We start from the raw sequence: 26,810 nt of genomic DNA on the forward strand, positions 1-26,810 counted from the left end.
CTGGGAATGGTTTAGATTCACAATTTTGTCCGCTGGACAATGTTTTTTTAATTAATTTTCAATTTATTAGTTGTTGTTGATTTTGTAATGTTTTACATTGGATCCGACAGACGGCGCTACCATCGCAGTGTCAAATTTTAAATAATATTCGAATTTTAATTTTAGTCTGTCCCGAAATTTAAAAAAAGTTTTGTTATCATTGTGTTATATCGTGTGTGACCATGTGCTGGATCGTTAGATATTGTCATAACATTTGAATAATAATTTTCATCAAAATGTCTTATTAAAAATTGAAATTTTGAAATTAAAGACGAGTAGATAGGACAACGTCTGTCGGATCCGCTAGTATATATATATAATTGGAATCTCGGGGTTTCGGGGGCGATAAATCGATCTTACTAGGAATCATTTCTAGAAAATGTCATTTTATTCGTGTTTTATTGTCGTATCGGTAAGATCGAAAAATTTGATTGATATTTCATCATTTTATTAGTATGTAATTCGTACTTAAATTTCCATAAAACAAAATTTATAAAAAAAAAGAATACCAGTCATCCAGATACTGTGTAATAAGACGTTATTAAATTACAATGTAGTAAATAATAAATCCAAATTCGTACATCACAACTGGATTATATAAAGAAAGCTCATATATATACGTAAAACTATATAAATGCCGCCCGTCCACTGTTTTAAGTTAGTCGGTTTAAAGTTTTTGTGATAATAGGACCCGGTGAATACTGTAAGTTTTTTTAACTAAAAATTTAGCAGACATTTTAGTGTTATTATATTTGAGAAAAAGGATAATAATAATTCAAAATTTTCCAAATTTATGTACGTAATAATAATTGCTAATTATAAAATGAAAAATTATTTAAGTATCGCGATACTTAATCGAGGAATAAATATATAAATATCTAAAGCTCCCACAGGATTTCCTATGTCGTGGGTTCAACATATTAATGATTTTAAGTACTTGACGTTTTAATTGTAACAAAAACAAACAAATTACAAGGTATTAAAAATGTTGAGGAACATGAAATTTTAAATATTTTTGAAGTTATACTTCTTTTGACGCGATGGAGAAAAATGATGAGAGTGAATTTTTCCGATGCGCGCGCACACCGACACCTGAATTCTACATCGTAAAGTTCGTTCTAGAGGGCATGGAAATCGATAACTATGTTCAAGTTGTATATTCTAGTATTTTTATATTTAGAACACGTGTTTCGTAACAGTACAATTAAACAGTGTGAATAAAAAATAAATAAAATACGTTTATTTTGGAACATAAGATCATCTAGGTATCACTTATTCCACGTCAATCAATTCGAACCTGTAGGCATCCCTACGCATCGGCAAAGAAGACAGAGGTTGTAGGCCGAGAGAAAAAGCCGGCGTAAAAAACTCTCGGTACTCTTTTAAAAAAGCAAATCATCAAACAATATTTAAAACAAATATATCAAATTAATTAGAGAATAAATCAATATTATTTTTGTGTTTTTATTAAATTAATTTATTATACGACCATTATAGAATTTATTTAAATAAAGTCTTTTTTATTAATTTTAATATTTATCGTTAATCATTACTGCATTTTAGTTACTTTTTCCATACGCCAAAGAAGTATAACTTCTAACGCGTGGTACATAAGTACACAGTAGAATTTTAATATCTCGAAAGGTATGTGTATTCACAATATTCTTAATATTGATAATAATTATAATTAATATATATAAAATTAAAACAAATTAAAATGTTTGGTACTTATGCTGGCATTTCTTCACATTGCTATTATATTCATTGGGGAAAGCACCAATTCCGGAGTCACCAGGTACCTACCAGGGCCTTGCATAAAAAAATGCTAATTACTTTTTTGCTAGCTAATTAGTTTCTGTGACAACTGGGTAAGCGAAAAATTCTATTATAAAGAGTTCCGTAATTTTGCCATCGAAATACCTCGTAAGTGAGAATTATGAACCTGTTAAAGTAACATTAATTGTAACGAACGTGTGTTATCTATAATTCGTTATTGGCGTCAGTTAAATTTAACTTTTTATGACGCACTTTTAAATTTCTAGGGATATTTAATTTATTATTTTCTATAATTTTAAAGACATGGAAGATCTGTAGATAGTCTAGGTGGCATGGAAATCGATAACTATTTTCAAGTTGTATATTCTAGTATTTATACATATTTAACACGTGTTTCGTAAAAGAACAATTAAACAGTGTGAATAAATAAATATTATTTCGGTGTTTTTAAATCAATTTCTTAACCGACGGTGATAGTATTTACTAATAATTTATTTGTACATATATATTGAATATTAGTGATAAAATTGATTTGAATGCATTTATAGATTTTGGGTTGAGGTATATAGGTATAATAAATGTTATATTAACATAGTATATAATAGTATTTAAAATATAATATTAATCCAACTATTTTCATGAAATTTTGTATACGGGGGGTTTCGGGAGCGATAAATCGATCTAGCTAGGAATCATTTCTAGAAAATGTCATTTTATTACATAGTATGTAATTCGTACTTAAATATAATTTCCAAAAAACACAATTTATAAAAAAAAATACAGTCATCTAGGTATTAAACACATAATATACACAAAATCGCTACTGTGAATTCACTCTGTGAGCATCTATATATATAAAATTCTCGTGTCGCGGTGTTTGTGGTTAAACTCCTTCGAAACGGCTTGACCGATTCTCATGAAATTTTGTGTACAAATTGGGTATGTCTGGGATCGCACAAAATCTTTTTTTCATCCCCCTTAGTGTTAAGGTTAGTCCACCCCTTAATATTTTTATTAAATTTTTAGATAAATTTTTATTTTGTTATCAACTGTATCAACAGCATTAAAAAATACCTACAATTTACCAACAACCCCTAATTTTCAACCCTCTACGATCAACCCCTATTTTTTATTATAAATTATATACATGGCAAAACGACGTTTGCCAGGTCAGCTAGTAATATAATAATATCTCTGACTCTTCATACCGCCAATTTGACAGTTTTGACAACGTATACAGTACGAGTACATTATATTATATTTGATATGTACTAATATATTTACGAAAATTCAAGTTTTATTATTCAAATACATATATACATAAGACATTTTTGTCTTGTGTATTTAGGCAAAAAGATATTTGTTTATGTCAACATGAGAACACGATTTCCTATTGATACTCGATGATTAAATTCATATGGAGCCAAACCTTGGTAGGTTTGTCCACTACTTATCAATTTTAGTGTGTTCCCTTTGAGAGATAAACATAACACACAAATTTGGTCGTAAAAACCAATAAAGTTGTTATATGTGGTTGTATTTGTGATTAATATGTATAAAATAAAACATTTTTTTATACAGACAATACATATGTAATTATGATTTCTTTTTTTTTTCTTTTTTTTTTTATAGAACAGGAGGCAAACGGGCAGGAGGCTTACCTGATGATAAGTGATACCGCCGCCCATAGACACTCTCTCGATGCTAGAGGGCTCGCATCGAGAGTGCCCATGGGCGTACCATAGTTTATTGTTTATTAACATAAAAATAAACTACTGTGGAAGGAAAGTTCCAGCCAACCGTAAGTTAAAGAAAACAGCTAGAATTGTATTGGAAATCCCGTACAAACCGAAGTCATTATTAATTTACATTGTTATTTGACATTGCTAAAATAAATAACAAAACCTACTTACGAGATAATACATTTTTCTGCAATAAAAAAATCTGTTTTTTTTTATATGCAATAACAGCCGGGACCTTTGATTTTGATCAATATAACTTAGTTTGTTTTTCTAAACCATGTCGAAGTATACGGTTTTGACTGTACTTATGAAGAAGCAATTAAATATTGTTGAATTGTTTGATGATTTGCTTTTTTTTAAAAAGAGTACCGAGAGTTTTTTTACGCCGGCTTTTTCTCTACCAACAACCTCTGTCTTCTTTGCGGATGAGTAGGGACGCCAACAGGCTCGAATTTAATGACGTGGAATAAGTGATACCATGATGATCTTATGTTCCAAAATAAACGTATTTTTAAGCTGCTATTTTTAATTATTGAATTAAGCACACAATTTACTTAACATTTTTTTATTCTATATAAATTTTTACACCTCGATTACATTATTGTAGTTTTATTAGAGAAGCTTAATTTTTCTTGCAATTGAAATATATATTAATCAGTGTTAATGTAGCATTCAAATGGTGAAAGAATTTATAAAATCGGTCCAGTACTTGCCAATTCGTTACAAACATACATACAAATCTTAGCTCTTACATTCATAATATAGGTAAATACATAGGGTATGTAATCATTTCCGTCAGCCATTTCGCACGCGTCTTACTAGAAATACCACTTGCGTCAATACAAACAATATTTAGGCATGAACTCGGTAAATTACGTAAATATTTGTACAGGAATAAATTATTTTCATTAATATATACTACTTACATGTAGTATATTATAATTAACATACGGTGTATATAATCTAACTAATAATTAATCGTATTTATAACCAACATAATATATTTACAGTGTTTACAATATTAACCTAATAATTAATACATCAGTGGCGCTAAAACCTTTTTAGGTCTTAGATTTCTGTCTTTGTATTGGATTTGTCAGTCTAATTGCTGGTGTCAGCCACCTGTGCCTGACACACGCCGTTGACTTTTGGGTCGAAGGCAAGTCGGTTGCCCCACGATGAATGCTAAAGCCACTTTTATCTGGTGAACATTCTTCTTCCCCGTGGTCTTCTTCCACAGTCTTTAAAAGTCCATCATCCGTTGTTATTATTACTAGTATTATTATTAGTACTAAGTATATTTATGCGAAAACTTATTTTTGATTTTCGTGAAATTTTAATTTTAATACAATGAGTTATTTAAATTATAATAACACGAGTCAACGAGATACAATTGCAAATACGTAATATACCTGTAAAACAAGAGCGTATAGGCCTGTAACACACCCACCAACGTGGGTGTGTGGGCTGTGGTAACAGCCTTCTTGGCTTCGTTAGCTTGCTATATTTGTTTTAAATATTGTAGAATTGTTTGATGATTTGCTTTTTTTTATAAAAAGTACCGAGAGTTTTTTACGCCGGCTTTTTCTCTCGGCCAACACCCTCTGTCTTCTTTGCCGATGCGTAGGGATGCCTACAGGTTCAAATTGACTGACGTGGAATAAGTGATACCATGATGATCTTATGTTCCAAAATAAACGTATTTTCTTTTCTTTTCTTAGTATAAGAAATTTTGCAGATAGAAAATATCATCCATAATTAAAATCCGGTTTACCCAGAAGTCTGTCAGCTTAGCAGCAGGTTTTTCCAGCTATCACTTCCGCACTGTATTTCAAAGAAGCAACACAAGGAAATACCAGCTTTAAAAGCTCAGAACAAACTTTTTAAATTTATTAAATTTTCCTATCTATCAATTTTATTGGCCTTGTGGCTTGCGAATTGAGGTCGTATGTTCGACTCCCAGCTGCACCAATGGGCTATTTGTATTTAGCAATCGCTCGTATTAAGCATGATGGGGAAACCGGCTAGCCGACTAAAAGTCGACGCAGTCAGGCACAAGAGGCTGATCACCTTGTCTGTTATAAGTCATCAGGACAGAATTCTGAGGCCCAGAGCTAAAAGGTTGGCGTCACTGATTAAATTTAACCAAGTGAGACGCCCAAGAGAGTGGCGTAAACGCGTGACGCGCTCACTAAATCCTCGCCACCTAAAAAGTGCCTAAACGGGCAGGGGTCCATGCGTTTAAAAGAAGGGATGATGACCTATCCCTGCAAGTGCTGGCCCCGATCTCCCCTAGCTATTTATGAATGCGTATGGAACGGTCTGTGAAAGATGCTTGCTGTGCCAAGCATCCTCACAAACCAACAATGGGCGGGAAGAGGCGGACGCAACCGCCGCATCGCATGTCGGGAGGCGGATAAGGCTCTGCTGTTACCGCATCCCGCATAAGGCGATTGTTGGTGGCGCCTTGGGGTTTTAGTGGGTTTGCACAATGGCGAGTCCCACATAACCCTTCTGCACCAAGCATTCGCGCCGCGGAAGGGTATGCGCAATGCATTTCCCAATGTAAAAAGAAAGGTATCTCCAAGTCTTTAGTTATCGCTAATCATTGTGTTGTCTATGGGCTATAATATAATATATTTATTATTCATTCCTGTTGTATCTATCGGTATCATCCTTTTGGGAATTCAAGAACTTACTTATTAATTAACAATCAAGTATACAGTATTTACAATTTTCTATTTTTTTTTGTTTATTTTTTTAATATATGGAATTTGACGTTTACTACTGGATTTTTTGCATTGTAATTAATATTAATTGATAACATAATATATTTTAATAATGTGATATTTTATTACTACAAATAATATAATTTACAAATTGATATGACTCAATATATCTTCGGAACCTTGCCTAAAGGGACTCCTTTTAATTATTAAATTTTAAGGTTGGTTACCAGGTATATTAGAATTACTATATGTACAATTTGTTCAATAAATTATCTACAATATACATATGTGTAACATATAAAATTCCTTTTAAGACGAATTTGATCGCTTTTGTGGCAGAATATGAACTTTAGATTCTACCTGGCAAATTAAAGTTGTACCTACTTTAAGATATAATATCTCATAAGAATGTTTTGTTATTTATTTTATCAATGTCAAATAACTATGTAAATTAATAATGACGTTGGTTTGTACGGGATTTCCAATACAATTCTAGCTGTTTTCTTTAACTAACGGTTAGGTGGGACTTTCCTTCCACAGTAGTTTATTTTTATGTTAATAAACCAAACCAGTTGTTTACTGAGAAGCAAAATTAAAATACATTATAATTTAAGACAATACATGCAATCTAAGTTACTGTCTTAGTACAGTCAAAAGCATTTTCACTTCTGTATACAATACTCATTAACCACTGTCGTTGGTCTTTTTATCTGTTGACGTCAGCCTATGAAAGAATAAAATTTATAACTTACTAGATCCGACAGATGTCCTGTCTTAACTATGAATATTAACGAATTGGTTTAATTGACTAAAAAAATGTGTGCACTAGTGTTTACACGAGTAGTGAAGCTCCCTTATAACCTTATTAATTATCTACTATATGCAACTTTACAGAAATTGGTTAAATAATGTTAAATTAGATAAAGTTTAACAAAAGGCTTTTATTATGATAGACGAATAATACAATTATTTCATTTTACCTTATTACTACTAAGATTATTACAGAATTTCATTATTCGTAATAGGATTATTACTATCATTGTTATCGTTATTATATATTTTTGTAACTGGCTTCGAATCTCTTTGAATCAACCGTGGTAGGGACAAGAAACCGATGGCGCGGAAAAATGTGACGTTAATTTTTTTTTTTTTCAACGCCGATAAAAAAGGACACACAAATATTTCAGAAACAGTCTTGATTCTGATGCTTTATAATATAACATTTGTTTGTTTTTCTGGCGCGTATATAATTAATTTAATAAATTCTAATATAATAACTAACCTTAAAATGTAACAACTAAAATTTATTATTAAAAGGAGTCCCATTAGACAAGGTTCCGAAGATACTGGCAGCGTTCCCCCTTTGAATAGCTAGACTAATTCTTTGTGCGAGGTAGCTGCCAGCTCTTCGTTCTCCTGTGATGTCGACAAACCTTTTTAAAGCTTTAATGCGCTAGGACCCCACGGACCAAGGGTCTCGACACCGAATGGGACAAAATCATATTCGGAACCTAGACCCCTGTATTTGCAGACTTTAGCTTTTTCAGCCGCATTACAAGCCGCACCATCTCTATTGTTGGTTCCATGAATATGGGAAGGGGCCCAATGAGTGATTATCAAGCTTTTCCGAGCTTTTGACAGATTTCGTACTGTCGATTCTTCATTTAATTTAGATACTAAAATCTGCCTTCTGCTTGTAAATCCAGATTTCATTTTGTGTTTTGTCCCGGTCTAGTTGAAATATGCAGGGGATGATGCATAGGATCTAGCGAAGACGCGATTTCAGCGCGCTCCCCTAGATCGTCGTGCCCTAGGCTGCAGCCTAATTATCCGAAAGGTTAATTAGAACAAGAGATCAAAGCAAGTAAACTTCAATACAAATTTATGCATGTAAAGAAAGCTACAAAGGAAAGTAATTTTCATTTTTTAGCGCGCGACGCGGCTAACAGCTCAATGTCAACCTATAAAATGAGTATGACACCTAATTAAAAGTCGTTAGCCCTGATACGGTTCGATTTTAGTAAATATTGTGAGTTATTTACTCACAATATTTACTAAAATACTTATATATATATACATATTAACACTTATACTTATACATATTAACACTTCAGAATTGGGTTAAATTAAAAAAAAAATTGGCGTAATAACGTTTTATAAGTAGAACGAGTGTCACGTTCCCCCTGAGCCAGCGTGCAAGCGAGAGCGTGACAAACAATTGAAAGACACGATCGGCCTAACTTATTATTTATTATATATAATAATAATCCATTAATCTGTGTAATTTGATAAAAATATTTGAATGACTTTACCTATAAGTTTTACATAGAATTTTATTTGATTATTAAATATGCCTTCGAGAGTGATGCAACGAAGGCTGTCATACAATGATTTCCATTTTTATATTACGATTTACCTACTGTATCCAACAGGGAGGTAATTTAGGACCATTGTTATTCACCACATATAATAACCGTGACACCTTAATACAGTCATAAAATATAAATTAGTCTTATTGTACTTTTAGTTAGGACTCTTACGTCGACATGTGTCCAATTGTGTTAACGCTATTAAAACCAGTGGCAACAGTACATAGACGTGAGTGAAGATCAAGGGTCTTCCAGGTGTTTCATGATATTTTTTCATAAAGTAGGTTAGATGGCGATATTTGGAATGCCGATTTCCATCACCGTCAAATGTACAGACTGTTGGTGTGTTGCAGGATCATCCCTGTCCTCTCTCTCTCTTCTCACTCTAAATTGCTTGTAGACAGAGACCACATATCTTGATCTGCTCCTCTCTCTCTCAAGTTATGCACTCTCGTAAGATTTATGGAACCAACTACATTGACAAACTGAAATAGCTTTATAATTCGCAAACAATGTCCTTTTAAATTGATTTTTTATCTTAATTATAATCCGACTTAAAAATAAGTTAAAGTTTTTACGACGATTTTTTAAAAATTGAGTCAAGTTCAAATTCGTGCTTATTTTAAGATCTCGCTTTTTGTTACTGCTATTTATACTTTCTCTGTATTACCTAATCTGGACTTGATTATGAATCTGGACTTGCCAGTATCCACGTTCTACTTCCTCATATCAATGTTGGCCTGTTTCTGTGTATACTTTTATAAATCTATAAATTTTCACACACAAACAACGCAACAACACTACACAACATAAACAACGTAAATGACCCTGGCTCAGCATTATGATGAGGAGCAGAATATTCGACAGCGCTGGTCATTCTGCCAGAGGTCACATCAACAAGTTTGCGCCTCAGTATATATCTTAATATATATATTTCTTGTGTGCGTGTGTATGTGACTGAACTCCTCCTAAACGACTGGACCGATTTAGACGAAATTTTTTGTGTGTGTTCAAGCGGATCTGGGAATGGTTTAGATTCACAATTTTGTCCGCTGGACAATGTTTTTTTAATTAATTTTCAATTTATTAGTTGTTGTTGATTTTGGAATGTTTTACATTGGATCAGACAGACGGCGCTACCATCGCAGTGTCAAATTTTAAATAATATTCGAATTTTAATTTTAGTCTGTCCCGAAATTGTTATATCGTGTGTGACAATGTGCTGGATCGTTAGATATTGTCATAACATTTGTATAATAATTTTCATCAAAATGGCTTATTAAAAATTTATATTTTGAAATTAAAGACGTGTAGACAGGACAACGTCTGTCGGATCCGCTAGTATATATATATATATATATATATATATATATATATAAAAACAGTTATGCTTTAGCATTTAACAATATTCCCTCTCTGAAATTGTTATGCCAAATTTTTAGTATGATGGCGATATTATGATAAACTTTTCAGATTGTTAAAACTAATTTATAATGAACAAAATATAAGTCTTTCCTTCGACTTTGATTTCCCTGACTTCCCTTCCTCGACTTTCCCTGGAGAGACGCGTCGTGTGGTTATTGCTACATCCTCCCTCGCGTGGAGGATGTTTAGGCCCGTTCGGGGCATATGCCCCCTTCGGGTGGTGTATTGGTTCGCACCCGGCTTACACAGGGTGGTACTGGGGTGGGCAGTATAGCCCTTGATGAGGACTGCAGCGCGCGGGGAGACGCGGTCTCTACTCCCTGCGTCTAGTCGGTGGTACACAGCTAATTTTAACAGCAAAGATTAAGCCTGGTAGATATCGATAACCCCAGATCTGGTGCTTCCTCAATAAGTATCGACAGACTAAGCTATATAAATATATTCATTTTTATTTTCTATATAGGTTAAGAAAATTGTAATTGTTTAAATGTTGGAATAATATTTATGGGATGTTGTATATTTATAAATCACAACCCATTTTTATCTTTGTTAAATTGATATATTACTTCACAAACACCGGTAATTCATTTATATTCTTATAGAAAAGTTCATAGGAAAAAAATACATGCTCACTCGTCTTAAAAGTCTGTTCTGAGTGACGTCTGTTTTATTCTTTTCTTAGTGTCCTGTATTTATGTTGCCACATACATCAAAATCGTATAGAAAATACTACCATATAGTATGTACATTTTAGTGCGTATCTACGATACGCTACATATTAAAATCTAAATTATGACCGTGCCAAGTGTCGCTTAACCTTATAAAAAAACGTGGATCACGATTGTTTCAATTAAATTAAAGGGATTGTTGTTTTCCTCGTATTTGGAGCTTTTCCATTAAACGTGAAAGATGACCTCTGATATTCAAGGAATTATTTCGTTCTAAAAAACTATATAATATTTTTTCTTTGTTTGTTTGTAAACATTACACAATTTACAATATCAATAATTATCTGGAAGACAAAAATTCTTAACAGTCGCCATCACGTTTTGTTTTCTTTGCATCAGCAGCAGGTTTTTCCAGCTATCACTTCCGCACTGTATTTCGAAAAAGCAACACTAGGAAAAGCCAACCTTAAAAGCTCAGAACACACTTTTTAAATTTATTAAATTATCCTATCTATCAATTTTATTGGCCTTGTGGCTTGCGAATTGAGGTCGTATGTTCGACTCCCAGCTGCACCAATGGGCTATTTGTATTTAGCAATCGCTCGTATTAAGCATGATGGGGAAACCGGCTTACCTTATACCCAAAAGTCGACGCAGTCAGGCACAGGAGGCTGATCACCTTGTCTGTTATAAATCATCAGGCACAGAATTCTGAGGCCCAGAGCTAAAAGGTTGGCGTCACTGATTAAATTTAACCAAGTGAGACGCCCAAGAGAGTGGCGTAAACGCGCGACGCGCTCACTAAATCCTCGCCACCTAAAAATGCCTAAACGGGGAGCAGGGGTCCATGCGTTTAAAAGAAGGGATGATGACCTATCCCTGCATGTACTGGCCCCGATCTCCCCTAGCTATTTGTGAATGCGTATGGCCCGGTCTGTGAAAGATGCTTGCTGTGCCAAGCATCCTCACAAACCAACAATGGGCGTAAAGAGGCGGACGCAACCGCCGCATCGCATGTCGGGAGGCGGATAAGGCTCTGCTGTTACCGCATCCCGCATAAGGCGATTGTTGGTGTCGCCTTGGGGTTTTAGTGGGCACAATGGCGAGTCCCACATAACCCTTCTGCACCAAGCATTCGCGCCGCGGAAGGGTATGCGCAATGCATTTCCCCAAGTAAAAAAAAAGGTATCTCTAAGTCTTTAGTTATCGCTAATCATTGTGTTGTTTATGGGCTATAATATAATATATTTATTATTCATTCCTGTTGTATCTATGGGTATGATCCTATTGGGTATTCGAGAACTTACTTATTAATTAACAATCAAGTATACAGTATTTACAATTTTCTATTTTTTTTTGTTTTTTTTTTATTCCAGAACAAATTTTAACTGGATGGAATTTGACATAATTACTACTGGATTTTTTGCATTGTAATTAATATTAATTGATAACATAATATATTTTAATAATGTGATATTTTATTACTACAAATAATATAATTTACAAATTGATATGACTCAATATATCTTCGGAACCCTGCCTAAAGGGACTCCTTTTAATTATTAAATTTTAAGGTTAGTTATCAGGTATATTAGAATTACTATATGTACAATTTGTTCAATAAATTATCTACAATATACATATGTGTAACATATAAAATTCCTTTTAAGACGAATTTGATCGCTTTTGTGGCAGAATATGAACTTTAGATTGTACCTGGCAAATTAATTATAATGAAAGTTTTTCTATTATGTTGTACCTACTTTAAATGTAATGACTCATACGTAGGTTTTGTTATTTATTTTATCAATGTCAAGTAACTATGTGAATTAATAATGACGTTGATTTGTACGGGATTTCCAATACAATTCTAGCTGTTTTCTTTAACTTATTGTTGGGTGGGACTTTCCTTCCACCGCAGTTTATTTTTATGTTAATAATCACTAAACTACGGTACGCCCATGGACACTCTTGATGCGAGCCCTCTAGCATCGAGAGTGTCCATGGGCGGCGGTGTCACTTAACATCAGGTGAGCCTCCTTCCCGTTTGCTCCCTATTCTATAAAAAAAAAACAAACCAGTTTACTGAGAAGCAAAATTAAAATACATTATAATTTAAGACAATACACGCTCAACACAAAGCATAATTCTGTAGCTATCTAAGTTACTGTCTTATTATAGTCAAAAGAATTTTCACTTCTATATACAATACTCATTAACTACCATAGTTGGCCTTTTTATCTGTCAGCCTATGAAAGAACAAAATGTTTAACTGACTAGCGGATCCGACAGATGTCCTGTCTTAACTATGAATATTAACGAATTGGTTTAATTGACTAAAAAAATATGTGCACTAGTGTACACACGAGTAGTGAAGCTCCCTTATAACCTTATTAATTATCTACTATATGCAATTTTACAGAAATTGGTTAAATAATGTTAAATAAGATAAAGTTTAACAAAAGGCTTTTATTATGAGAGATGAATAATACCATTATTTCATTTTACCTTATTACTACTAAGATGATTACAGAATTTCAATAATCGTAATAGGATTATTACTATCATTGTTATCGTTATTATATATTATTTTTGTTATTAATGGCTTCGAATCTCTTTGAATCAACCGTGGTAGGGGCAAGAAACCGATGGCGCGTAACGGAAAAATGTGACGGTAATTTTTTTTCCAACGCCGATAAAGAAGTGCACTTCAATATATAGTTCAGAAACATAGTGTTGATTCTAATGCTTTGTAATATAACATTTGTTTGTTTTTCTGGCGCGTATATAATAAATTTAAATTTCTCTTCGTTCTCCTGTGATGTCGACTAACCTTTTTGATAATTCCCTCAAAAGCCTTAACGCGCTAGGACCCCACGGACCAAGGGTCTCGACACCGAATGGGACAAAATCATATTCAAAGCCTAGACCCCTGTATTTGCAGGCTTTAGCTTTTTCAGCCGCATTACAAGCCGCACCATCTCTATTGTTGGTTCCATGAATATGGCTCCCCAATGAATGGTTATCAATATACTTTGGTATCTTTTTTCAGCTTTTGTCAGAAGTACTGTCGATTCTTCATCTAATATGGATACTAAAATCTCCCTTTTGCTTGTAAATCCAGATATCATTTAGTGTATTGTCCCGGTCTAGTTGAAATATGCAGGGGATGATGCATAGGATCTAGCGAAGACGCGATTTCAGCGCACTCCCCTAGATCGTCGTGCCCTAGGCTGCAGCCTTATTATCCTAAAGGTTAATTAGAGCAAGAGATCAAAGCAAGTAAACTTCAATACAAATTTATGCATGTAAAGAAAGCTACAAAGGAAAGTAATTTTCATTTTTTAGCGCGCGACGCGGCTAACAGCTCAATGTCAACCTATAAAATGAGTATGACACCTAATTAAAAGTCGTTAGTCCTGATACGGTTCGATTTTAGTAAATATTGTGAGTAAATAACATATTAACACTTCAGAATTGGGTTAAATTAAAAAAAAAATTGGCGTAATAACGTTTTATAAGTAGAACGAGTGTCACGTTCCCCCTGAGCCAGCGTGCAAGCGAGAGCGTGACAAACAATTGAAAGACACGATCGGCCTAACTTATTATTTATTATATATAATAATAATCCATTAATCTGTGTAATTTGATAAAAATATTTGAATGACTTTACCTATAAGTTTTACATAGAATTTTATTTGATTATTAAATATGCCTTCGAGAGTGATGCAACGAAGGCTGTCATACAATGATTTCCATTTTTATATTACGATTTACCTACTGTATCCAACAGGGAGGTAATTTAGGACCATTGTTATTCACCACATATAATAACCGTGACACCTTAATACAGTCATAAAATATAAATTAGTCTTATTGTACTTTTAGTTAGGACTCTTACGTCGACATGTGTCTAATTGTGTTTACGCTATTAAAACCAGTGGCAACAGTACATAGACGTGAGTCTTCAAGGGTCTTTCAGGTGTTTCATGATATTTTTTCATAAAGTAGGTTAGATGGCGATATTTGGAATGCCGATTTCATTCACCGTCAAATGTACAGACTATTGGTGTGTTGCAGGATCATCCCTGTCCTCTCTCTCTCTTCTCACTCTAAATTGCTTGTAGACAGAGACCACATATCTTGATCTGCTCCTCTCTCTCTCAAGTTATGCAAACTCGTAAGATTTATGGAACCAACTACATTGACAAACTGAAATAGCTTTATAATTCGCAAACAATGTCCTTTTAAATTGATTTTTTATCTTAATTATAATCCGACTTAAAAATAAGTTAAAGTTTTTACGACGATTTTTTAAAAATTGAGTCAAGTTCAAATTCGTGCTTATTTTAAGATCTCGCTTTTTGTTACTGCTATTTATACTTTCTCTGTATTACCTAATCTGGACTTGATTATGAATCTGGACTTGTCAGTATCCACGTTCTACTTCCTCATATCAATGTTGGCCTGTTTCTGTGTATACTTTTATAAATCTATAAATTTTCACACACAAACAACGCAACAACACTACACAACATAAACAACGTAAATGACCCTGGCTCAGCATTATGATGAGGAGCAGAATGTTCGACAGCGCTGGTCATTCTGACAGAGATTACATCAACAAGTTTGCGCCTCAGTATATATCTTAATATATATATTTCTTGTGTGCGTGTGTATGTGACTGAACTCCTCCTAAACGACTGGACCGATTTAGACGAAATTTTTTGTGTGTGTTCAAGGGGATCTGGGAATGGTTTAGATTCACAATTTTGTCCGCTGGACAATGTTTTTTTAATTAATTTTCAATTTATTAGTTGTTGTTGATTTTGGAATGTTTTACATTGGATCCGACAGACGGCGCTACCATCGCAGTGTCAAATTTTAAATAATATTCGAATTTTAATTTTAGTCTGTCCCGAAATTTAAAAAAAGTTTTGTTATATCGTGTGTGACCATGTGCTGGATCGTTAGATATTGTCATAACATTTGAATAATAATTTTCATCAAAATGGCTTATTAAAAATTGATATTATGAAATTAAAGACGTGTAGACAGAACAACGTCTGTCGGATCCGCTAGTCAGTAGTAATCAGTTATGCTTTAGCATTTAACAATATTCCCTCTCTGAAATTGTTATGCCAAATTTTGAGTATGATGGCGATATTATGATAAACCTTTCAGATTGTTAAAACTAATTTATAATGAACAAAATATAAGTCTTTCCTTCGACTTTGATTCTGTTCACTGGAGAGACGCGTCGTGTGGTTATTGCTACATCCTCCCTCGCGTGGAGGATGCTTAGGCCCGTTCGGGGCATATGCCCCCTTCGGGTGGTGTATTGGTTCGCACCCGGCTTACACAGGGTGGTACTGGAGTGGGCAGTATAGCCCTTGATGAGGACTGCAGCGCGCGGGGAGACGCGGTCTCTACTCCCTGCGTCTAGTCGGTGGTACACAGCTAATTTTAACAGCAAAGATTAAGCCTGGTAGATATCGATAACCCCAGATCTGGTGCTTCCGCAATAAGTATCGACAGACTAAGCTATATAAACATATTCATTTTTATTTTCTAAATAGGTTAAGAAAATTGTAATTGTTTAAATGTTGGAATAATATTTATGGGATGTTCTATATTTATAAATCACAACCCATTTTTATCTTTGTTAAATTGATATATTACTTCACAAACACCGGTAATTCATTTATATTCTTATAGAAAAATTCATAGGAAAAAAATACATGCTCACTCGTCTTAAAAGTCTGTTCTGAGTGACGTCTGTTTTATTCTTTTCTTAGTGTCCTGTATTTATGTTGCCACATACATCAAAATCGTATAGAAAATACTACACCATATAGTATGTACATTTTAGTGCGTATCTACGATACGCTACATATTAAAATCTAAATTATGACCGTGCCAAGTGTCGCTTAACCTTATAAAAAAACGTAGATCACGATTGTTTCAATTAAATTAAAGGGATTGTTGTTTTCCTCGTATTTGGAGCTTTTCCATTAAACGTGAAAGATGACCTCTGATATTCAAGGAATTATTTCGTTCTAAAAAACTATATATGTTTTTCTTAGTTTGTTTGTAAACATTACACAATTTACAATATCAATAATTATCTGGAAGAAAATTTTTGATATTGCAAAAATTCTTAACAGTCGCCATCACGTTTTGTTTTCTTTGCATCAGGACAATAAGGTTTTAATTATATTTACATGATACCCTTGAATAAATTATAAAAGATTAAATTTTATTTTCCGTTCATTAATCATTATCGTTAATTTTTTTACTATTTTTGGCGACCAATTGTTATTGTAAAAGACTCTTTCCGTGTTTATTATTCTATTTTTGTCTCTGGTCTGTGGTTTAAGTTTGACATATAATATTGAAATACTACTTTAACGCCCGGCTTGATATATTGAAAATCGCTTTTTCTAGTTTCTTTAATCAATTAATCAATAACTCAAGATGTCATATAGAACATGGTGTAATGGTTGCAGCTCCTTACAACCATTGTGTAAAAAAAAAACTTGGCGATTAAAAAGAGTGGCGGAGAGTTTATTGCCAGTTCTTCTCTTCCGTTCTACGCCCTTGATTTGAGAACTGGCAGTAAATGTAAAATTAGAATCATTTTATATTTCTTTTCATTCTTTGACATTCAAAAGTGTACATTATGTTACCTATATGAATAAATTATTTTTGACTTGACTTTGACTTTGAATTGTATTAAAATCGTTTTACATTTTATAATGAAATGTTATGAATGGTTTAAATTTTAAATTATGTACAAATAATTATAAGTTTAAATACATAACTATAATCCGTTAAAAAGTGTTTTTCTTTAAATGTTATGAAATCGTTTATTTGCTAAGATAGTACAATTAGATGCATTACTTAATTATAAAAATCCGAACAATCCGTCATATAGCATGCAAATGTCATTAATTTTGTTATGTCATATAATAGAAGCATTAACATATTGTCGTAATAATAGGAAAGTTAATTAGAATTGGTGTTAAACTTATGATCTAGAATCTAGATACTCGCCCACGCTATAAAAGCACCTTGCCTTTAAAAACCTAATCACCTTCCCCTTGAAAACATTACATGGCAGCAATCTATAACTTCTAGGAAGGTGTTTAAATATTCTTACGGCCATGGCGTAACAATTTTTAGAATATAGCGTGGTGCAACATGCAGGCACCCGCGGCCGTGTTTGATCCCTCGGTATATACAAGCAAGTTTCTTTATGTTTTAAATAATTGTGGATGCTTCTTTACAGTCATAACTGCTTCAAAGATATACAAACTTGGTATCAGAATACCGAGTCTCCGAAAAATTTGTCTACAGCTTGTAAGACGTCCAACGCCCATGATAGCCTTATTTTTTCTAAGTAATAAAAACTTTATTCACATCTACCGAATTTCCCCATAAAACTTATACTATACTAGTGACCCGCCCCAGCTTCGCACGGGTGCAATGCTGATGAAAAGCAGGTTTTTCTTATGTATTGTTATTTCCGTCGCTGGAAAGCTCCGATAATACACGCGTTCGATCGTCGCGTCGCGATGGTCGTTCTATATTAAATGAACAATGTATTCAAGGTATTTAATTAGTTAAGGATTAATGCTGTATTGGTTAAAATCGCTTCGAAAATTAGCCATTATTTGTCTTAAGAAGTAAATGACAAAAAAAAGTTTTTGTGGTTTATCCATAAGAGATAGACATATACCATCACGGACTTTTCTGTAGACTTTTTCAATGTGTACAATACTCAGTACATTATTTTGATAAAACTCGTAGGGTTCAGCCTGCGTTTGCAATGTAAGCGGAAAAAATGTAATTATTTACGACATCACATTAGAAACCTCAAAAATAACAGTACTTCTCCACTATTTATTGGATGTTATTATACATATAAACCTGCCTCTTGAATCTCTCACTCTATCTATTGAAAAAGACCGCATCAAAATCCGCTGCGTAGTTTCAAAGATTTAAGCATACAAAGGAACATGGGGACAGAGAAAGCGACTTTGTTTTATACTATGTAGTGATGACTTCAAAAGACAAAAGGATCTGATAATATACAAAATTTATCTATCATGGGTCTGTGGTATACGCAGGTGTCAAACTATTTGTCAGTTAATAGTGAAATACTATAACGCCTGGCTTAATAAGAAAAATCGCTTATCTTAAAAATAGCAAATTATTAATCTTTTAAACATAGATGCAGTTTCATAATCCTGTTTCTTAATAAATATGCATATGTTTATTAATAATAAAACACGTGGATAAAAAGATTTATTACATGTGCATAAATTCATAAATTATAATTATAAATTAATTAGAAGAATCATGGAACATATAATAGTTGTGGAAAATATAATAGAAGTATTGGATTTTAACGGGCTACAGTTATCTCTTATCTCAGAGATGCTATATATACAATACAATAGTCGGCGGTGAGTTCCACAGATCACCAACTTGCCTATTAGATTTATTTAAGAAGGTTTTAGGGCCACTGATTTATTTACATTATTTGATCTACAATTTGCGTCTATAAACAGTAAAAGACAACAGACTACTACTGAAGTAAAAATCTTTTTTTTCTTTCAACAGACATATGTACATATATATATCTTTTGTTGTTTGTCTGCGATGGACTCCTAAACTACCGAACGATAACAATTAAATTTGCACACCGTGTGCAGTTTAATCTAACTTAAAAGATAGAATAGCTTATATTTCAATATTATTTTATTGGAAATATTTATTGATTATTTGATACCATTCTAACAGATGGCACTGCGTTAAAAGTTCCAACGTTTTACATAAGCTATCTACCTATTACATAAGTTCTCCTACCGTTTCTCTTGAATAGTTTACTACTATATAATATAACAAAAACCTTAGCCACAGCAACGCTTGGCCGAGTCTGTTGTATATTATAAAAATTAATCATAGCGGTAAAACCCAATAAATATGTAATAAACAGGACGTATTTTTATTGACAAAACGGTTTTATCCAACGGAATGATACTGGCCATACATCCTTGAACAAAACAATTGTAATCGATATTTCTTTTTCCGTTCAATATAGGTTTTATAAATTTGATCGCGCCATTAAAATCGTCTTGTATTGATAAAAATTGTGAATGTCGTAATAACAATCGTGCACTCTAGCTTCCTTGTTTTTGTTTTGTTAATACATGAATAAATAAATTGTTTATTGTTTCGTAATTGTCTATACTAGGTATGTGGGCGATTATGAGTCTGAATTTTTTGGGGCTAAGATATGCTGTGGCCAACACTGATGAATCAGTGAAAACTAAAATATGTAAATGGTTTTATTTACATAAATTCCCTTAAAGGCCGGCAAAGCAATAAAATGCAGTTTATTAACGATAAATATTAAAATTTATTAAAAAGATTGTATTTAAATACATAAATTATTAGGAATTACTATCACCGTATTTAAAAACACCAAAATAATATTTACTTATATAAATATACTAGAATATACAACTTGAACAAAGTTATCGATTTCCATGCCACCTAGACTTAACTTTACAATGTCGAAATTAGGTGTTGGTGTGCGCGCATCGTAAAAATTCACTCTCATCATTTTTCTCCATCGCGCCAAAAGAAGTATAACTTCAAAATCAGAGAACCGTCATGGAAAAATCTTTTTGATTCCCGAATTTGCCGCCCTATGCTGCAGCCTACTCAGCCAGCTGGTAATTCCGCCATTATATACGAAATTCCACCCGTATCACCTCGACGTCCGCCGTTCCACAACTGCGCGTTTTTCTAGGCAGTTTTTCCGCGCACCACCACTTTGTGGAACCAGCTACCCACTGAAGTATTTCCGAACCAATTCGGCTTAGGGTCCTTCAACAAAAGAGCGTTCCAATTCTTAAAAGGCCGGCAACGCACTCACGAGCCCTCTGGCATTGAGAATGTCCATGGGCGGCGGTATCACTTAACATCAGGTGAGCCTCCTGCCCCCTGTTCAATATAAAAAAATTGTGGGATTTAGGAATCTAATATCAAAACTTGAACCTAACACCTAACATATAAAACTAATAATTTCAGATAAGACATGGCTCCGAATATATCAGAAGAAATTGGTTTAGAATCGTCGGAGGCGAATCTGGAGAAACTGGTTGCACCACAAGCTGGCCCCAGGAAATATGAACTGATATATTCTGTGACAATGTCACTGATTTATGTGCATTCCGCTTCAGCTTATGCCTTGTACTTGGGGTGGACGAGAGCGTATTGGTCGACTATATTTTTTAGTAAGTTTCTAAAGCCATACTTTATTTATTTATTTCAAACATACACACATTATTTATCATTTATTTATTTCATAGTTATCAGGTTAAAGGTGAAACACATCAGGTGAACCCGTTTGCCCCCTGTTCTATAAAAAAAAACTTATGTTCCTAGAAAAAAGACAGTGGCGCTATAACCTTCTTAGGTGTAGCGATGTCTGTATCTGTTTCATGATTTGTCAATCTAATAGGTGAGTAGGTGATCGGCCTCCTGTGACTGACACACGCCGTCGACTTTTATGTAAGCCGGTTTCCTCACTATGTTATCCTTCACCGTTCGAGCGAATACTAAATAACATAGACATTGGTGGACAGCCGGGGATTGTACCTACGGCCTGAAGGATGAGAGTCGCACGTTGAAGCCAGCAATGTTCTATATACCTATATATTGCTCGATGATATTTTATACTTCATTAAATACAACTATTCAGGATTTCTCGACATAGGCCTTATCCAAAAATCGCTATTGATACTGCCTGTAGGAGGGTTGTTTCTATTTTGTACCATTCTACCCTGCCTAACATACACACACATATGTATATGTCGCAGCCAAGTAGCTTAATTAGCCGTTCTATTAACAGCCTAGCCGTTTAACTAACGGCCTGAAAGATGTTTAGTCAGTTGATCAAACAGCTAGATAAATGACTTGGATCGATGACGTTTCTTTACTTGCTTAGCCAGTTGACTGTTAATTTTAATTTAATTTCACTTTCTTTGCTAACATCAGGTGAGCCTCCTGTCCGTTTGCCCCATGTTCTATAAAATAAATCTTTAATTATCTGGGCACTTGAACCAAGCCCCTAAAATCAACTTTAATGAACATAGTCATCTACACTAATATTATAAACAGGAAAACTTTGTTTGTTTGTAATGAATAGGCTCATAAACTACTGGACCGATTTTAAAAATTCTTTCACCATTCGAAAGCTACATTATCCGCGAGTAATAAAGGCTATATTTAATTTTGAACAAAAATAGGGTTCCATAAGATATTAGGGTTTTTCGGACACAAGGTGTAAAAAATTAACCAAAAAAGTTACTTATTTTGCGTACCCTGCCTATATCCTGCAATATACCCTGCTTATAAATATATACAAAAAAATACGCGACACACTATACCTATCTATGTCGAGTGAGGCACAATAACCATAAATGATATAAGTACATGGCAAAACGATGTTTGCCAGGTCAGCTAGTTTAAGATATTACTATATTTTATTCACACTTTTACACCATTACACAACACAACCAATTTAGGCTTAATTAATTAAATTTAATCAGTTAGTTAATTGTATTAAATACTTTGTTTGTTTGTTCCCTTTTGTAAATCTTTTTGTTATATAATGTATTCCATCTGTGGCTATGTTCTCGGTGTATTTGTTTGCTATTATATGTAATTTGTATTAGCTGTAGGAGTACAAAATAAATAATTAAATAAATTCTTTTACAGCATACGTTTTATATGTCTTGGCACAAATCGGCGTATGTGCTGGTGCTCACAGGCTGTGGTCCCACAGATCATTCAAAGCAACAACACCGCTGCAGATTCTTCTAATGGTCATGCATTCTTTGTCCTACCAGTATACGGCCTATAATTGGGCAAGGGACCACCGTTTGCATCACAGGTTAGTAGAACAAACTTCTATTGTGTATCAAACTACACATGTCAGAAGTGAAGCTTCTATGTAAATTAATTATTACGAATGTAAAGCTCCAATAGATGATCATGGACCAGTATATAGTCTTAGATCCGGGATTAGAAAAATATAGGGTATGGCTCCCATAGCTGCCACTAATTTTTATTTTTATTATTTATCTTTTGTTTGTTGTTTAAAATTCGACGCCGTTTATTATGATTTTTTAATTAACATGTGAGGGAAATAAGCTACATTTATTTTTTACCTTTTCTCACCTGGCTGCAGGTAAGTATAGCAATGATGGAGATGGGTGCCTACTACAGTGAGGTATATAATATAAAATATTGACGGTTTTAACTTACTACATGTAACTAACATGAGAAAGTAAAAATTCAAAATAAATTAGTTGTTAATTAATTTATTATTATTAATTGCAGCAGTCTTATGATAGCAGAGGTAGTTTAGTTTAATTAAGTTCATGATATTGAAATCAGCTTATAAAAATTGTTTCATCTAAATAACAGATGAGGGTATATTTTTCTAATCCCGGATCTTAGAGTAATAGTATTGTTTGGTGATTTGCTTTTTAAAAGAGTACCGAGAGTTTTTTTTCCGATGAGTAGGGATGCCTACAGGTTCAAATTTAATGACGCAAGTGATACCTATCTATCTTATGTTCCATAATAAACGTATTTTATTATTTTATTTTTATATTACCACTCCTTGTATTAATATAAGTTGTATATATATACATATATATATGAACGTTAAAAAAGAAATATACATTGAATGCTTCTAATTTTACATTCTCCGGTTCTCAAATCAATGGCGTAGAACGGAAGAGAAGAACTGTCAATAAACTCTCCGCCACTCTTTTTAATAGCCAATAAAATTAGTCAATAACAAAGATTTGTCCTTTATCAGTAGGAGGCATGGTGAAATAGGAGCACGCACTTATATACTCGTGGGAACAACACGCCATATATTAATATGATCTCATGTTTGTTTGAGAGCAAAACTTCTTCTTCTTCTTTAAGTGCCACTCTATTACTGGAGGTTGGCCGTTAGTTACTTGAAGCGTGTCTTTTCCTGCGCCAGATGTAGCAACTCTTCCGCATTTGCAATACCCGTCCACTCCCTTTTTTTTTTTTTGGGGGGGGAATGCATTTTCGCACAGAGTGTGGGACTCGCTCTTAAAGCCCTACCCACTAAACCCATCCCACCAATCACGTCACTGTTGGGGTAACTTGGGGTCGCGTTAGCATTCTACCAAGAGACCTGTCCACTCCCCAACGTTGCGATAATAATACGATATTTGTCCCAAGGTATGCAGACACAGACGCAGATCCTCACAACTCTACTCGTGGATTCTTCTATTGTCACGTTGGATGGCTGATCGTCAAGAAGCACCCAGAGGTCGCACGACGAGGCAAATTCGTTGATTTCAGCGATCTTAATACTAACGCTGTGCTACAGTTTCAAAAGAGGTAATCTGAGTCTCTATTGTAAAATGACCCTCTTCTTTTTACCAACACCAAAAATACAGGCAGGTATATCATCTTATATATAAAATTCTCGTGTCGCAGTGTTTGTGGTTAAACTCCTCCGAAACGGCTTGACCGATTCTCATGAAATTTTGTGTGCATATTGGGTATGTCTGAGAATCGGCCAACATTTATTTTTCATCCCCCTAAATGTTAAGGGTAGTCCAACCCTAAATATATTTTTTTAATTTTTAGATAAATTTTTATTTTTTTATCAACGGTATCAACAGCATTATAAAATACATACAACCCTAAATTTTCAACCCTCTACAATCAACCCCTATTTTTTATTATACATGATTAGTCCATTGAATTGTTACATTTAGACCTAACCTTGCGTTTTTTATAGGACGCAATTTTATTTTTTTTGATGTGTCGTCACTCATCATCTCATCGAAAAATATAATTTTTTTCTCGATTTTCTGAAGATTTTCGCTTATAACTTTATTATATATAGTTCTACGACAAAAAGTTACTGAACCAAAGTTGTAGAGAATTTAATTTGCAACAAAAAATGTTAACAATTTTTTTTTATCAAATAAATAGTTTAAGAGATATATCATAAATACCATTTCAACCAATTTTCAAACCATTTTCAAGATGGCGGCCGTGGGACAAGGGTGGTGACCCCACAAACTTGTTTTTAGCGTTACACTGACCCCCCCTACACATCAAAAAAATAAAATTTCGTCCTCTAATAAACGCAACCTCAAATGTAACTTTTCAATGGACTAGATATACATGGCAAAACAATGTTTGCCAGGTCAGCTAGTAAATATATAATATTAAATACATAAGATACACATAAAAATGTCAGTCATTGGAGACTGCATTCAGCAGGCAACGTCTTTAACTGGGATCTATCCAACAGACTGGTTATCACCCATATAATAAACTAAAGTTTAGTTACTATATTTTACATATCGTGATAATATAGTGATGACGTTAAGTAACATGGCTGATACTCTTCTTGCAGATACGCCATTCCATTCATCGGATTAGTGGGCTTCGTTCTCCCAACAATAATCCCAGTTTACTTCTGGGGCGAGAGCTTCAACGTCGCCTGGCACTTCTGCTTCCTCCGTTACGCCTGCAACCTCCACGCGACCTTCACAATCAACAGCCTCGCCCATCTGTGGGGCTACAAGCCGTATGATAAGAACATCCAACCCACCCAAAACGAGATTGTCAGCGTAGTAGCACTAGGCGAGGGTTTCCACAACTACCACCACACATATCCATGGGATTACAGAGCTGCTGAACTGGGTAACAATGTGCTTAATTGGACGACACTGTTTATAGATTTGTTTGCGAAGATCGGATGGGCGTATGACCTGAAGACGGTGCCGAAGGAAGTGGTGATGAAGCGGGCGGAGAGAACGGGCGATGGGACGGATTTGTGGGGTAACAAGAGATTAAGCAAGTCTGAGTCATAGTATTTTATTATATTAATTTATTCACAAATATACAATATCCTTACTTAAAATATATAGTTTTAAATACATAGGATACACAATATCGCTGTGATCTAACTCTACAAACAGATTTACTACACACACAGTCTGTAAAGAAAACGCTTAAGCCCAATACACACATATCAGTGTAGCCACAGATTCGACACAGTAGGTACCGACACAGTGCAAAAGATTCATACATTCTCTTGATTCATTCTTCTCATCAGCGCCGGCTTCCTAGTTTCTGCAGCAGAATATTGAAGCAACTCTCTGACATTTTAAAATAATCAAATTATTTTCTTTCATCTTTAACTAATTCTTTGTATAATGTGATGAATTCTCCTTCCGTCTCTCTTAATTGCCAAGTTACATGGACCCATTTTCTTTTTTTCCTTGATGCTGCTCTTCTTCTTCGTCTAAAGCAATGGCTATCATCTGCTCTGTAGTATTGAACACAGCCATAATCACGTTTCTTGATGACGTATAGGTTCAGAAGCTCTGTAAATTGAGAACTGACATGGGCTTTACTGATATGTGTGAATCGGGTTTTAATCTTAATCTGTATGCGCTCCAACATGAGACAATTTATTATATGTTTGTATACATATATATCATTATATAAATCGTTGATTTAGTTAAACTTTTCGCAGGGGTACTAATAGTTTAACACATTGAATGCTTAAACAATGGATACACAGTAATAGCCGGAAATCAATCGTTTTTATGGCGAATTTTGTTTAAGTAAATATGAATGTTAAAAAATAACATATTTCAGATCCGAACACTCGGATCCGAAAGTCAGCAATGGCTTACGGATTACGGATTATTGAACAATCAAGCCAAACACTATAACAAAAGATGTTTTCTATGTTAGCCTAAGAACTTTTCAGCGCATTAGTAGTGTAGGCACAGGTGGTAAACGAAAGCGCTCCTAAAAGTTTCAGAAAGTGTTTATAGGTGTAATTTAAGTCATTTTTTACAAAGTTATGTATTCTACGTAAATGTGATAAACAAAATAAGTTATAAGATGGGGGATTATTTGTAAAAGTGGCTGTTTTTAGATGATATTAAAATTATATTT

General features: G+C 33.9%; 1 protein-coding gene across 2 annotated transcripts; it reads left to right on the forward strand.

The window, feature by feature from the left end:
- The first annotated feature begins 677 nt into the window (after nucleotides 1-677).
- LOC111000744 (acyl-CoA Delta(11) desaturase) lies at nucleotides 678-26,810 on the forward strand. 2 transcript variants are annotated; one of them, XM_022270300.2, is made up of 5 exons: nucleotides 678-742; nucleotides 20,853-21,058; nucleotides 22,545-22,719; nucleotides 24,057-24,218; nucleotides 25,252-26,810. In XM_022270300.2, exons 2-5 carry the CDS (start codon nucleotides 20,860-20,862, stop codon nucleotides 25,709-25,711), a joined length of 996 nt encoding a protein of 331 aa, XP_022125992.1. In that variant the 5' UTR covers nucleotides 678-742; nucleotides 20,853-20,859; the 3' UTR covers nucleotides 25,712-26,810. The 2 variants fall into 2 exon arrangements, with proteins under 2 accessions (XP_022125992.1, XP_045489743.1); XM_045633787.1 differs by lacking the exon at nucleotides 678-742 and adding an exon at nucleotides 20,704-20,749.

Source organism: Pieris rapae, chromosome 24 (genome assembly GCF_905147795.1).
Source record: "Pieris rapae chromosome 24, ilPieRapa1.1, whole genome shotgun sequence".
Taxonomy (NCBI): Eukaryota; Metazoa; Arthropoda; class Insecta; order Lepidoptera; family Pieridae; genus Pieris; species Pieris rapae.

Bases quoted from the DNA above. Each gene is read 5' to 3' on its own strand.
- LOC111000744 (XM_022270300.2), top strand. From the start codon at position 20,860: ATGGCTCCGAATATATCAGAAGAAATTGGTTTAGAATCGTCGGAGGCG. The intron at 21,059-22,544 runs GTAAGTTTCTAA...ATTCTTTTACAG, and splicing joins TTGGTCGACTATATTTTTTA to CATACGTTTTATATGTCTTG. The intron at 22,720-24,056 runs GTTAGTAGAACA...ATTTGTCCCAAG, and splicing joins GACCACCGTTTGCATCACAG to GTATGCAGACACAGACGCAG.